Source organism: Ranitomeya imitator, chromosome 4 (assembly GCF_032444005.1).
Source record: "Ranitomeya imitator isolate aRanImi1 chromosome 4, aRanImi1.pri, whole genome shotgun sequence".
Lineage (NCBI taxonomy): Eukaryota > Metazoa > Chordata > Amphibia > Anura > Dendrobatidae > Ranitomeya > Ranitomeya imitator.
This window is the reverse complement of record NC_091285.1, coordinates 8,200,772-8,214,861: the sequence shown is the minus strand read 5'-3', so window position 1 is coordinate 8,214,861 and position 14,090 is coordinate 8,200,772. Positions and strand designations below refer to the sequence as shown.

The window sequence follows — 14,090 nt, the reverse complement described above, 5'->3', positions numbered from 1 at the left end:
CAGCAGAATTCCAAAATCCGCAGTGAAAACCCATCGCGGTTTTTACTGCGGATTTATCGCGGTTTTTACTGCGGTTTCTTCTGCGGATTTTCATCTGCAGTTTCCTATTGGAGCAGGTGAAAATCCGCAGAAAAGAAGTGACATGCTGCGGAATGTAATCCGCAGCGTTTCTGCGCGGATTTTTCTGCAGCATGTGCACAGCGTTTTTTGTTTCCCATAGGTTTACATTGTAATGTAAACTCATGGAAAACTGCTGCGGATCCGCAGCGGTCAAATCCGCTGCGGATCCGCAGCAAAATCCGCAAAGTGTGAACATAGCCTTATAAGGCAGATATGGATGTGACGGAGATGTGACGGGTCGGGCGCCGAGCTTTCTATACGATCAGTCACTCATCACAAGCGACAGTCTCTACCAGACTTGAATTGGCTGATAACAGAGAGCAATACATACGCTACGTCATGGCTAACAACGGTATGCAGGAGATTTTCTCCAGGCACAGACTATATATATATATATAGATTTATCGCCGTCCTCGGAGATGCTACTCACGTTATTTGGTGACCTGTTGCATCAGCGTTCTGGGAGGTGTCGGCAGCTCGCGCTCCGGATGACCCCTTTTAGCGTCAGGAGTAAATTCAGCGACGAGCGTCCACAACCTGACGCCGTCCACACAATGCCGGAGTATCGTTCCTGCAGAATCCCCTAGATGCGTGCGGTGCCCCCCGAGGGGGACGAGGCGACACGACCAATCATCTAACAAGTCGCTGACATTCGGGAATTAAAAGGAGGACTTAACCCTTGCAGCGCCGCGCGGCAGGACGCAATACGCGAGTGGCATAGTGACGCCGTCACCGCAATCCTAAAAACCTGCTGGAATCATTTCCTCCATTGACTTTTTTTTTTTTTTTTTTTAGAAAAAGTGGAGCAGCTGCGAGGGGCGCGTGCAATTAGGGAGCGTTCTCCCGAGAAACGCGCGGGGCGTGCACTCACCATGGAGAAACACCAGACCTGAAATTAAAGGGGTGGTGCCGGGGTAGTCACACCTAGGCTCCAGATCTGCTTCCATCAAGAATGTACCATGACGTTGTTACCTTTGGAATTCTTTTTTTTTTCCTCTGACCCTCGTCCTCCCCGTCTCGGTGGCCTTATATACACCCCGTCATACGGTTAATGGCGCCTTTAGCAGGAAGCACAAACAACGCAGCCTTATTTGCCCAGGAGACAATCGTGTCAGAGCAGCACCGTGATGTCTCGGGAAGGTTTAGTGCTGATGATGATTGGCTGCAGTGGTCACATGTCTGTCTGATTCCAGGAAGAAGTATAAACCCGCCTTACCCATCCGTCCCCACTCCCACACCCGTCTCCATGCTTCCTCTTACGGCTGCATAGTCAGGTGATTTCAGCAGCCCAAGATTGTCTGCAGAGGTCACTACGCCATGGCTGTATGGACATGTGACCACTTCAGCCAATCGCTTGCCTCTGTCCGGATCACTACTAGTGTCCATGCTTCCTCTTTGGCAGCAGGGGCGTGTGACCGCTGCAGTCAATCACTGCAGTGTCACATGACCGCCCCCAGTTGTAAACGCAAGCACAGGCCATCGTCCACGCCCGCGTTCCGATCGCGGATAGACGATAGTTTGTAATGTAACGCGGGCATCTAATAAAGGCTCCCGTCACCGCCATCTTTATGCTCCTATGAAGCCCGCTGTTACAGTCATTAGGTACTGCAGTACGGCGGTATTTTAGTTTATAGAAAAACAAAAAAAGATGAAAAAAAAAAAAAAAAAAAAGAAACTAACAGCTGGAATCAATTTTTCCAATACAAAAAAAATCAATAAAAAGCGCTGAAGACATGAAGTGGTACCAATAACATGGTCAGCTCGCCGCGCAAAAGAACAAGTCGCTGCCCAGCTGTATGGACGGAAATGCAAAACAGTAATGGCTCCGGGAAAAAGGCGAGGAAAAAACGGAGGCGCAGAAATGGGAGGTGTCGACGGCGTCCGTGATGTGACCCTGGTGCACGGGATCACGGCTGGACCCCGGGGCGCGCCGCCATATGCTGACGGTAAAGTGTGCGATCCGCCACCATGCGACTTGGTGTGACGCCACTGGGACGAACCCTCAGCTGTGCGAGCAGGATTAGGACAAAACTGGAGTTTAGCCTCAAAAACAATTTTATTCAGCGACAGCGGAGTTATCGAAAGCTGGAGAAATACGAGGAACTAAAAATGCAAGGTGTCAGAGAAACGTGATTGATGGCGCTTTCAACAGCGAATGTGTTTAATAATGGTGACATTTATACTTTCATGCTTGACTAACATCATCTACGTAATCTGAGGAGAATGGCTGCTTAGCTACAGGGGAACTACAATCCCCAGCAGTCACTCATATTATGCGCTCCACCCTCCTCTAATGTAAGAGCACTCCTCATCAACAACCTTTATTTCACGCCTAGAATTGATCCCGCAATGATTTCTGGGATTTGTAGTGTAACTGTCCCTTTTCTAGAACTTGTTATTGCATTTTCTGGACTACAGTTCCCAGAAACCAATTGCGGCGCATGGGATTCTGGGAACTGTAGTTCACATCTGCTGTTATGTAATGCTCAGAAGTGATTATTAAACTACGACTCCCAGCAATCACTGCGGAAACTGCCAGCTTTCCTCAGATTCTGCACTGTTCCTAGGCGGGAAATGCTCCTGAGGTGAATGATGACACAGGTAGTTCTCTCCTTGTGGTGAATGGTGCTGATATTAATGGTTTCTGAGGTAAATGTCACCTTTATTGGTCTTTATTCCTGTAATCTGCCTTGAAATGTGAACACACAACTGATATCATGTTATACCCCCCCACAACTGCATCTCACAGCCCCAAATGCTGGAGTGCCCCCATTAACCCCCTTCCCAGCGCAGCCATGTTCAACTTTTGTCAATTTTACTATAAAATCTGTAAAAAAGGAAAAATAATTCACAGAGCAATTAAATGATAAAAACACAATTTCACCATTTTTTTTTTCTATTTATGACGTCCGTTCTGTGGTAAAAATCACCTGGTGACACGATTCTCTGGGTCCGCACACTTATGGCGATAACAAGTTTTTTTTATTTTGTGGCAAAAAAAAATATACATTTGTAAAAAAATAATAATGCAATTTTCTGAGACCTGAATTTTTTTTTTATATTGTTTTGGGGATGGAGCTGTGTGAGGGCTTGGATTTTGTTTTTTCTTTGATATGTAGTTTTAATTGATACCGTTTTAGGGTAAATACGATGTTCTGATGACTTTTTACAGCAGCTTTTCAGGTGGGCGCAGCGACCAAAAAACAGCGAAAGACCACAGAAATCATGTGGGTGTCCTGTCCGGTGTTGGCCATGTGGGGGCGGTGTTGGACTAGTTGTGTCCTCCCTGCTGCCCTATGTCTCAATAAGATAAGATGTGTATGTGGGGGGTTACCTATAGAAGAAAAAGGTAAAGACCCCAATGAGGACATCACTACATGGAGACCCCCCAGTACGACATTACCGTAGTATTTTCCATTTACACCACCACTGTATGGGATAAATACCGTATGTTAAAATTTACTTATTTGATAATTCCCAATTATATTTACTGTATATTTACCCTGTGTACATTACATATAGCCCCGTATTACTCTGCTAGCTGCCCTGAGTACAGTACATATAGCCCCGTATTACTCTGCTAGCTCCCCTGAGTACAGTACATATAGCCCCGTATTACTCTGCTAGCTCCCCTGTGTACAGTACATATAGCCCCGTATTACTCTGCTAGCTCCCCTGAGTACAGTACATATAGCCCCGTATTACTCTGCTGGCTGCCCTGAGTACAGTACATATAGCCCCGTATTACTCTGCTAGCGGCCCTGAGTACAGTACATATAGCCCCGTATTACTCTGCTAGCTCCCCTGTGTACAGTACATATAGCCCCGTATTACTCTGCTAGCTCCCCTGAGTACAGTACATATAGCCCCGTATTACTCTGCTAGCGGCCCTGAGTACAGTACATATAGCCCCGTATTACTCTGCTAGCTGCCCTGTGTACAGTGCATATAGCCCCGTATTACTCTGCTAGCTGCCCTGAGTACAGTACATATAGCCCCGTATTACTCTGCTAGCTGCCCTGAGTACAGTACATATAGCCCCGTATTACTCTGCTAGCGGCCCTGAGTACAGTACATATAGCCCCGTATTACTCTGCTAGCGGCCCTGAGTACAGTACATATAGCCCCGTATTACTCTGCTGGCTCCCCTGAGTACAGTACATATAGCCCCGTATTACTCTGCTAGCTCCCCTGAGTACAGTACATATAGCCCCGTATTACTCTGCTAGCTCCCCTGAGTACAGTACATATAGCCCCGTATTACTCTGCTAGCGGCCCTGAGTACAGTGCATATAGCCCCGTATTACTCTGCTAGCGGCCCTGAGTACAGTACATATAGCCCCGTATTACTCTGCTAGCTCCCCTGTGTACAGTACATATAGCCCCGTATTACTCTGCTAGCTCCCCTGGGTACAGTACATATAGCCCCGTATTACTCTGCTGCCTCCCCTTTGTACAGTACATATAGCCCCGTATTACTCTGCTGGCTCCCCTGAGTACAGTACATATAGCCCCGTATTACTCTGCTGGCTGCCCTGAGTACAGTACATATAGCCCCGTATTACTCTGCTAGCTCCCCTGTGTACAGTACATATAGCCCCGTATTACTCTGCTAGCGGCCCTGAGTACAGTACATATAGCCCCGTATTACTCTGCTAGCTGCCCTGAGTACAGTACATATAGCCCCGTATTACTCTGCTAGCTGCCCTGAGTACAGTACATATAGCCCCGTATTACTCTGCTAGCTCCCCTGTGTACAGTACATATAGCCCCGTATTACTCTGCTAGCTGCCCTGTGTACAGTACATATAGCCCCGTATTACTCTGCTAGCGGCCCTGAGTACAGTACATATAGCCCCGTATTACTCTGCTAGCGGCCCTGAGTACAGTACATATAGCCCCGTATTACTCTGCTAGCTGCCCTGAGTACAGTACATATAGCCCCGTATTACTCTGCTAGCTGCCCTGTGTACAGTACATATAGCCCCGTATTACTCTGCTAGCGGCCCTGAGTACAGTACATATAGCCCCGTATTACTCTGCTAGCTCCCCTGGGTACAGTACATATAGCCCCGTATTACTCTGCTGCCTCCCCTTTGTACAGTACATATAGCCCCGTATTACTCTGCTGGCTCCCCTGAGTACAGTACATATAGCCCCGTATTACTCTGCTGGCTCCCCTGTGTACAGTACATATAGCCCCGTATTACTCTGCTGGCTCCCCTGAGTACAGTACAAATAGCCCCGTATTACTCTGCTAGCTGCCCTGAGTACAGTACATATAGCCCCGTATTACTCTGCTAGCGGCCCTGAGTACAGTACATATAGCCCCGTATTACTCTGCTAGCTGCCCTGAGTACAGTACATATAGCCCCGTATTACTCTGCTAGCTCCCCTGTGTACAGTACATATAGCCCCGTATTACTCTGCTAGCTCCCCTGAGTACAGTACATATAGCCCCGTATTACTCTGCTAGCTGCCCTGAGTACAGTACATATAGCCCGTATTACTCTGCTAGCTCCCCTGAGTACAGTACATATAGCCCCGTATTACTCTGCTAGCTGCCCTGAGTACAGTACATATAGCCCGTATTACTCTGCTAGCTCCCCTGAGTACAGTACATATAGCCCCGTATTACTCTGCTAGCTGCCCTGTGTAACAACAAGAAAACGGAGTAGAAAAATCCCAAACAACATAGTAAAATTACAATAGCTTTATTAAATGCAAGTATACAAAAATTCTATGATCAAAGAATAAAATTTACAATTATGCACCGTAACAGATTGAAAATAAGGAGAGTACTCCAGCAGTACTGGTGTATATGGGGAGCGGAATATGTGTCCGGGGGCAAGAAAAATGCCAGCAGTCAGGAACCTTTCATACTATCCCATTTAATCAGGGTTGATTCCTGCAACCATCCCCGCTGTCCAGGAATAGTACCTCATGGAGTAAATGCTAATGCATAAATCAATGAGTGCTAACCACTATATGCTTACCCATATGGTAATCGGACCGCTCACCCACTGTGCACCAGGAACCCCTTGACGCACGTTTCGCCGCCAAGCTTTTTCAAAAGGGGATGGTGATCGGATGTTCAGATGCCATAATATACACGCTAAACCGGAAATGCCGCTGGGTTCCGGCGCATGCGCACCTGCGTCCGGGCTCCACAACACCAGCGGCCGTCACAGACGTGCGAGCATGGGGCGGAAGTCCGCCGTGTGACGTCATGACATGCGCACACGTCGATTAACAGACGGCCGCTGGTGGAGTGGAGGAAACCAGACCCAAGGAGCGCACGCGCACCCAAAGCGGCCATTTAAATGAAGGCCACTAATGGCGGCCATATTGTCAGAGACCTAAATATTAAAATATACTGCCGCGGAAAAAACGGCAGAAATAAATAGATAAAGCACTACTCGTCACCAATCGCAGCAATGCGCTTCAAAAAGTTGTGAACAAAATTACAATAACAACAGGTATTAAGTAGGTGTAAGGTGACAAACCCAGGATGAGAACCTATGTAAATAGGAAAGCCCAAGACGGGCAACTATAATACATAAGAGTGTGCATACGAAGTATAATACAAAATCAACAAAGCAATAAAAAAAAGGGGGTATCAAAAAATGATTCCCCAAGAGCAAAAATACTTGTGAATATCAAGATCCAGTGAAAGAATGATATGCTTAGTATATCCACAAAACTTCATCTGTGGTTCTTCAGCAGCGACAAGAAAAGTAGTCTCAAGCAACTTCCGCCAAGCAGCATAGCCGAACTAATTAAAAAAACAACAACAAACAATCAAAATACAATACACATAAAAACGAAACGGGGGCGACCCGTATCAATAAATCGAGAGAGGACAGGATGAAGACTCAGACTCTGAACAATACTACAAAATCCTCAGTTGCCACTACAGGCACTATCAACACAGGCGGAGCAAGACTGGCCGTAATTATAAAAAAGGGGCAAAGCTGATAGATTCATTTAGGCCTTTAGGGGCCATGGTATCAAGGGTGACAATCCACCTACACTCACGCTGTGCCAATAATTGGTTAAGATTGCCACCCCTGATACCACCCTGTATTCTATCAATCCCCCTAATCTTAAGGCCACTGGGATCGGAGTTATGGTACTTTCTAAAGTGCCTTGGCATGGTCTTGAGTAAGGACACATCCAAGGCATCCCTACCAGCCATGATGTCACGTACGTGTTCGCGCGTCCTAATTTTCAGTTCCCTAGATGTGAGACCTACATATATGAGGGAGCAGGGACAGGTGGCATAGTACACCACATGAGTGGTATTACATGAAATAAATTCTCGAATTTTGAATTCCCTGCTCCCATCAGATGTTTTGAAGGTCCCACATCTAAGGATATTAGGACACGCGACACACGAACCACACGGGAAACACCCAACGCGAGGGGAGTAGTTTGTAAAAAAGGGTTTTTGTGCTGCCACATAGTGACTACGCACTAAATTATCCCTAAGATTTCTCCCTCTCCGTTGTGTCACCAGTGGAGCCTGTGGCAACTGGGCCGCTAGAATACTATCAGTCTTCAAAATCGGCCAGTGCTTTGTCAAGATTTCCCGCATCCGATCCCAGTGGCAATTAGAGGTAGATATAAACCTAATTTCAGACTTACTCGTAGATCTCTTCTTTTTGGACTGGGTAAGAAGATCCTCCCTTGCTGTAGCTCTTGCTCGTCTATATCCCGCCTTAATACATCTCTGGCTATATCCTCTAGTCCTAAACCTATCAGCAAGGGCCAATGACTGACACTCGAAGCGGGCATTAGTAGAGCAGACCCGCCTCCCCCTCAAGAACTGGCCAACTGGGATGGCTTTAATGACAGAATAGTTGTGTGCCGAGGAGGCGTGCAACAGTGAATTTACAGATGTTTCCTTCCGGTACAAGTCCGTTTCAATAGAACCGTCCTCCGCGACACACAACGTAATGTCAAGAAAATTGATTTTCTTCGGATGCCAAAGGTAAGTGAACTTTAAATTAAAAATATTGTCATTAAGGTACCGCATGAACGTGGATAGGCTGGTCTCGTCACCGTTCCAGATCATCAACACATCATCGATATACCGAAACCAGCCCACCACTTGGTCCGCGGCATGTGCCCCGTCCCCCTGGAAGATAAATCTCTCCCAGTATCCAAGAAATAAATTTGCATAGGCCGGGGCACATGCCGCGCCCATTGCGGTACCTTGTAACTGCAAAAAAAACCTATCTTTGAAAACAAAATAATTATGTGTCAACACAAATTGAATCAGATCCAAAATAAACTCTGAAAAATGTCCATCCCAGTTAGCCATCTCCAGGAAGAAGCGGGCCGCCTTAAGACCATCCTCATGACGAATAGAGGTATAAAGTGACTCAATATCGATGGTCACCAATAGCATGCCCGCCTCGAGGGCCATGCCATTGACCCGAGCCAGCACATCAGTCGTGTCTCTGACATAGGAGGGGAGGGTTTCAACTAAAGGTTTGAGATAAAAGTCGATGAATTTACAAACATTGTCACTCAACCCCCCTATGCCAGAGACAATGGGACGGCCAGGAGGATTAGCAATATCCTTATGTACCTTTGGTAAAAGGTAAAAGGTCGGGATTTTTGGAAATTTAGGCAATAATCCATCCAGAACCCTTCTGGGAACAATACCAGACTCGCCCGCATAAGATAAAATTGAGTCCAACTCCTTAGAAAAGGTCAATGTTGGATTCTGTGTTAGCATTTGATAGGTGGTTTTATTTCTCAGTTGCCGAAAGGCCTCTTTTTCATACTTCTCAGTTGGCCAGATCACCACATTCCCCCCCTTGTCCGCTGGTTTAATGACCACAGATTCTAGTCCTTGTAACTCCTTCAAGGCACGCCTTTGTGGGCCTGTGAGGTTATCGTTACGTCTATACCCCGGGATCTTCTTTAAGTCCTCCATAACAAGTCTACAAAAAATTTCCACTTGCGGACATAGGGACAAGGGGGGGAAAGTGAGTGATCTGGGTCCAACAAAGGCAGGAAATTTACCTCTATCGTCGGTGTCTTGTTCTCTTAATAGATCTTCTAACGCTTCAAGAGCCTCCTGTTCCACGTCATTTGATAAATTTGGATCTATCCTCCTTTGACAATGTAATTTCTTAAGGATAAGCTTACGACAAAAAAGATGTGTGTCCTTCACAGCTGTAAAGAAATTAAAGCCCGCACACGGAACAAAATTAAGCCCCAAACTTAATACCTCTAGTTGTGTTTCAGACAAACTGTGTGTGGAGAGATTTATTACCTCCAAATTTGTATTTCTGGCTTTCCGGTCATAGGTAGGAGGGGACGTGGGTCTTCTTTTGTTGTTAAATTTTTCCTTTGCTAATCTTCCTGGCTGTTGTTTTCTTTTTTTGGCACCACCCACTGTCCCAGACACATCGGAAGCTATACTAGATTCGTCCGCAGATGTAACTGATGAGACGGAGCCTGACCTTACATGGGCTGGGAATGGGCGAGTCTTTTTATTAGTCCTCCAGCGATATACCTTGTTCTCTTTGTAATCCATATTGTCTCTCTGTAGCTTTTTAGTTTTTACAGCCCCTATCTCCTGCTCCCACTTAGAAAAATCTTTCTCCAGATCTCCGTTAAGTTTATCTAGTGCCTCTGTTGTCAGTTCGTTTTTGACAATTGTCTGAATATTATCAATCTCATTCTCAATATCACTCAATCTTGTTTCATCAAATTTCATCAATAATTCAATAAAACCACGGGAACATTTGGTAGCCAGATCCTCCCATTCTTTTTTAAAAATTTCATCATCCACTGGAAATGATGGGAAGATCTGAATCCTGAGACCCCTTGGAATTAAGCTGCGGGTCAGGTACTGTCCCAGAAAGGCTCTGTTCCACCATAACTTGGTCCGCCTGTGTAACAGAGTTCTGAGTCTCTCAATCCTCTCCCTCGAGTCACCACCGTTTACAATTAAAATACCACCAGAGTCCTCCTTAAAGACCTCCTGTACTCGGGATAACCAAGTTTGGTCCCGGGTGCGATAGTCCATTTGCCTCAGACCAGACGCTGTGAATGACACAGACACGTTACTATCAAACAAAGAATCACGAAGCACATGTATATTATGGGGCTGAGAGTAATATAGTAAAGCTCTCCCACTTATATTAACCAGATACACTGGTTTACCAGGGCTACTCCAACAATCACGTATAACAACAAGAAAACGGAGTAGAAAAATCCCAAACAACATAGTAAAATTACAATAGCTTTATTAAATGCAAGTATACAAAAATTCTATGATCAAAGAATAAAATTTACAATTATGCACCGTAACAGATTGAAAATAAGGAGAGTACTCCAGCAGTACTGGTGTATATGGGGAGCGGAATATGTGTCCGGGGGCAAGAAAAATGCCAGCAGTCAGGAACCTTTCATACTATCCCATTTAATCAGGGTTGATTCCTGCAACCATCCCCGCTGTCCAGGAATAGTACCTCATGGAGTAAATGCTAATGCATAAATCAATGAGTGCTAACCACTATATGCTTACCCATATGGTAATCGGACCGCTCACCCACTGTGCACCAGGAACCCCTTGACGCACGTTTCGCCGCCAAGCTTTTTCAAAAGGGGATGGTGATCGGATGTTCAGATGCCATAATATACACGCTAAACCGGAAATGCCGCTGGGTTCCGGCGCATGCGCACCTGCGTCCGGGCTCCACAACACCAGCGGCCGTCACAGACGTGCGAGCATGGGGCGGAAGTCCGCCGTGTGACGTCATGACATGCGCACACGTCGATTAACAGACGGCCGCTGGTGGAGTGGAGGAAACCAGACCCAAGGAGCGCACGCGCACCCAAAGCGGCCATTTAAATGAAGGCCACTAATGGCGGCCATATTGTCAGAGACCTAAATATTAAAATATACTGCCGCGGAAAAAACGGCAGAAATAAATAGATAAAGCACTACTCGTCACCAATCGCAGCAATGCGCTTCAAAAAGTTGTGAACAAAATTACAATAACAACAGGTATTAAGTAGGTGTAAGGTGACAAACCCAGGATGAGAACCTATGTAAATAGGAAAGCCCAAGACGGGCAACTATAATACATAAGAGTGTGCATACGAAGTATAATACAAAATCAACAAAGCAATAAAAAAAAGGGGGTATCAAAAAATGATTCCCCAAGAGCAAAAATACTTGTGAATATCAAGATCCAGTGAAAGAATGATATGCTTAGTATATCCACAAAACTTCATCTGTGGTTCTTCAGCAGCGACAAGAAAAGTAGTCTCAAGCAACTTCCGCCAAGCAGCATAGCCGAACTAATTAAAAAAACAACAACAAACAATCAAAATACAATACACATAAAAACGAAACGGGGGCGACCCGTATCAATAAATCGAGAGAGGACAGGATGAAGACTCAGACTCTGAACAATACTACAAAATCCTCAGTTGCCACTACAGGCACTATCAACACAGGCGGAGCAAGACTGGCCGTAATTATAAAAAAGGGGCAAAGCTGATAGATTCATTTAGGCCTTTAGGGGCCATGGTATCAAGGGTGACAATCCACCTACACTCACGCTGTGCCAATAATTGGTTAAGATTGCCACCCCTGATACCACCCTGTATTCTATCAATCCCCCTAATCTTAAGGCCACTGGGATCGGAGTTATGGTACTTTCTAAAGTGCCTTGGCATGGTCTTGAGTAAGGACACATCCAAGGCATCCCTACCAGCCATGATGTCACGTACGTGTTCGCGCGTCCTAATTTTCAGTTCCCTAGATGTGAGACCTACATATATGAGGGAGCAGGGACAGGTGGCATAGTACACCACATGAGTGGTATTACATGAAATAAATTCTCGAATTTTGAATTCCCTGCTCCCATCAGATGTTTTGAAGGTCCCACATCTAAGGATATTAGGACACGCGACACACGAACCACACGGGAAACACCCAACGCGAGGGGAGTAGTTTGTAAAAAAGGGTTTTTGTGCTGCCACATAGTGACTACGCACTAAATTATCCCTAAGATTTCTCCCTCTCCGTTGTGTCACCAGTGGAGCCTGTGGCAACTGGGCCGCTAGAATACTATCAGTCTTCAAAATCGGCCAGTGCTTTGTCAAGATTTCCCGCATCCGATCCCAGTGGCAATTAGAGGTAGATATAAACCTAATTTCAGACTTACTCGTAGATCTCTTCTTTTTGGACTGGGTAAGAAGATCCTCCCTTGCTGTAGCTCTTGCTCGTCTATATCCCGCCTTAATACATCTCTGGCTATATCCTCTAGTCCTAAACCTATCAGCAAGGGCCAATGACTGACACTCGAAGCGGGCATTTATTTATCTTCCAGGGGGACGGGGCACATGCCGCGGACCAAGTGGTGGGCTGGTTTCGGTATATCGATGATGTGTTGATGATCTGGAACGGTGACGAGACCAGCCTATCCACGTTCATGCGGTACCTTAATGACAATATTTTTAATTTAAAGTTCACTTACCTTTGGCATCCGAAGAAAATCAATTTTCTTGACATTACGTTGTGTGTCGCGGAGGACGGTTCTATTGAAACGGACTTGTACCGGAAGGAAACATCTGTAAATTCACTGTTGCACGCCTCCTCGGCACACAACTATTCTGTCATTAAAGCCATCCCAGTTGGCCAGTTCTTGAGGGGGAGGCGGGTCTGCTCTACTAATGCCCGCTTCGAGTGTCAGTCATTGGCCCTTGCTGATAGGTTTAGGACTAGAGGATATAGCCAGAGATGTATTAAGGCGGGATATAGACGAGCAAGAGCTACAGCAAGGGAGGATCTTCTTACCCAGTCCAAAAAGAAGAGATCTACGAGTAAGTCTGAAATTAGGTTTATATCTACCTCTAATTGCCACTGGGATCGGATGCGGGAAATCTTGACAAAGCACTGGCCGATTTTGAAGACTGATAGTATTCTAGCGGCCCAGTTGCCACAGGCTCCACTGGTGACACAACGGAGAGGGAGAAATCTTAGGGATAATTTAGTGCGTAGTCACTATGTGGCAGCACAAAAACCCTTTTTTACAAACTACTCCCCTCGCGTTGGGTGTTTCCCGTGTGGTTCGTGTGTCGCGTGTCCTAATATCCTTAGATGTGGGACCTTCAAAACATCTGATGGGAGCAGGGAATTCAAAATTCGAGAATTTATTTCATGTAATACCACTCATGTGGTGTACTATGCCACCTGTCCCTGCTCCCTCATATATGTAGGTCTCACATCTAGGGAACTGAAAATTAGGACGCGCGAACACGTACGTGACATCATGGCTGGTAGGGATGCCTTGGATGTGTCCTTACTCAAGACCATGCCAAGGCACTTTAGAAAGTACCATAACTCCGATCCCAGTGGCCTTAAGATTAGGGGGATTGATAGAATACAGGGTGGTATCAGGGGTGGCAATCTTAACCAATTATTGGCACAGCGTGAGTGTAGGTGGATTGTCACCCTTGATACCATGGCCCCTAAAGGCCTAAATGAATCTATCAGCTTTGCCCCTTTTTTATAATTACGGCCAGTCTTGCTCCGCCTGTGTTGATAGTGCCTGTAGTGGCAACTGAGGATTTTGTAGTATTGTTCAGAGTCTGAGTCTTCATCCTGTCCTCTCTCGATTTATTGATACGGGTCGCCCCCGTTTCGTTTTTATGTGTATTGTATTTTGATTGTTTGTTGTTGTTTTTTTAATTAGTTCGGCTATGCTGCTTGGCGGAAGTTGCTTGAGACTACTTTTCTTGTCGCTGCTGAAGAACCACAGATGAAGTTTTGTGGATATACTAAGCATATCATTCTTTCACTGGATCTTGATATTCACAAGTATTTTTGCTCTTGGGGAATCATTTTTTGATACCCCCTTTTTTTTATTGCTTTGTTGATTTTGTATTATACTTCGTATGCACACTCTTATGTATTATAGTTGCCCGTCTTGGGC

General features: G+C 45.7%; 2 protein-coding genes across 3 annotated transcripts in view; both read right to left on the bottom strand.

The window, feature by feature from the left end:
• LOC138674982 (uncharacterized) overlaps positions 1-14,090 on the bottom strand; it is a 47,517-nt gene that overhangs the window by 7,175 nt on the left and 26,252 nt on the right. The window contains exon 1 of one of the 2 annotated variants that reach the window (XM_069762879.1): positions 1,093-1,284. The exons of the other annotated variant lie outside the window; for it this stretch is intronic. The gene's annotated coding sequence lies outside the window, so the exon portion shown is untranslated. Of the gene's footprint in view, positions 1-1,092; positions 1,285-14,090 lie in introns of those variants that run through there. 2 annotated transcript variants of the gene reach the window in all.
• Positions 5,814-12,447, bottom strand: LOC138674981 (uncharacterized). The gene is made up of 3 exons (XM_069762878.1): positions 9,410-12,447; positions 9,157-9,309; positions 5,814-6,895 (listed from the first exon to the last, which is right to left on the bottom strand). Exons 1-2 carry the CDS (start codon positions 10,367-10,369, stop codon positions 9,304-9,306), a joined length of 966 nt encoding a protein of 321 aa, XP_069618979.1. The 5' UTR covers positions 10,370-12,447; the 3' UTR covers positions 5,814-6,895; positions 9,157-9,303.

What these genes read in the sequence shown, in the direction of transcription:
- LOC138674981 (XM_069762878.1), bottom strand. Translation starts at nt 10,369, where the DNA reads ATGTTGTTTGGGATTTTTCTACTCCGTTTTCTTGTTGTTATACGTGAT.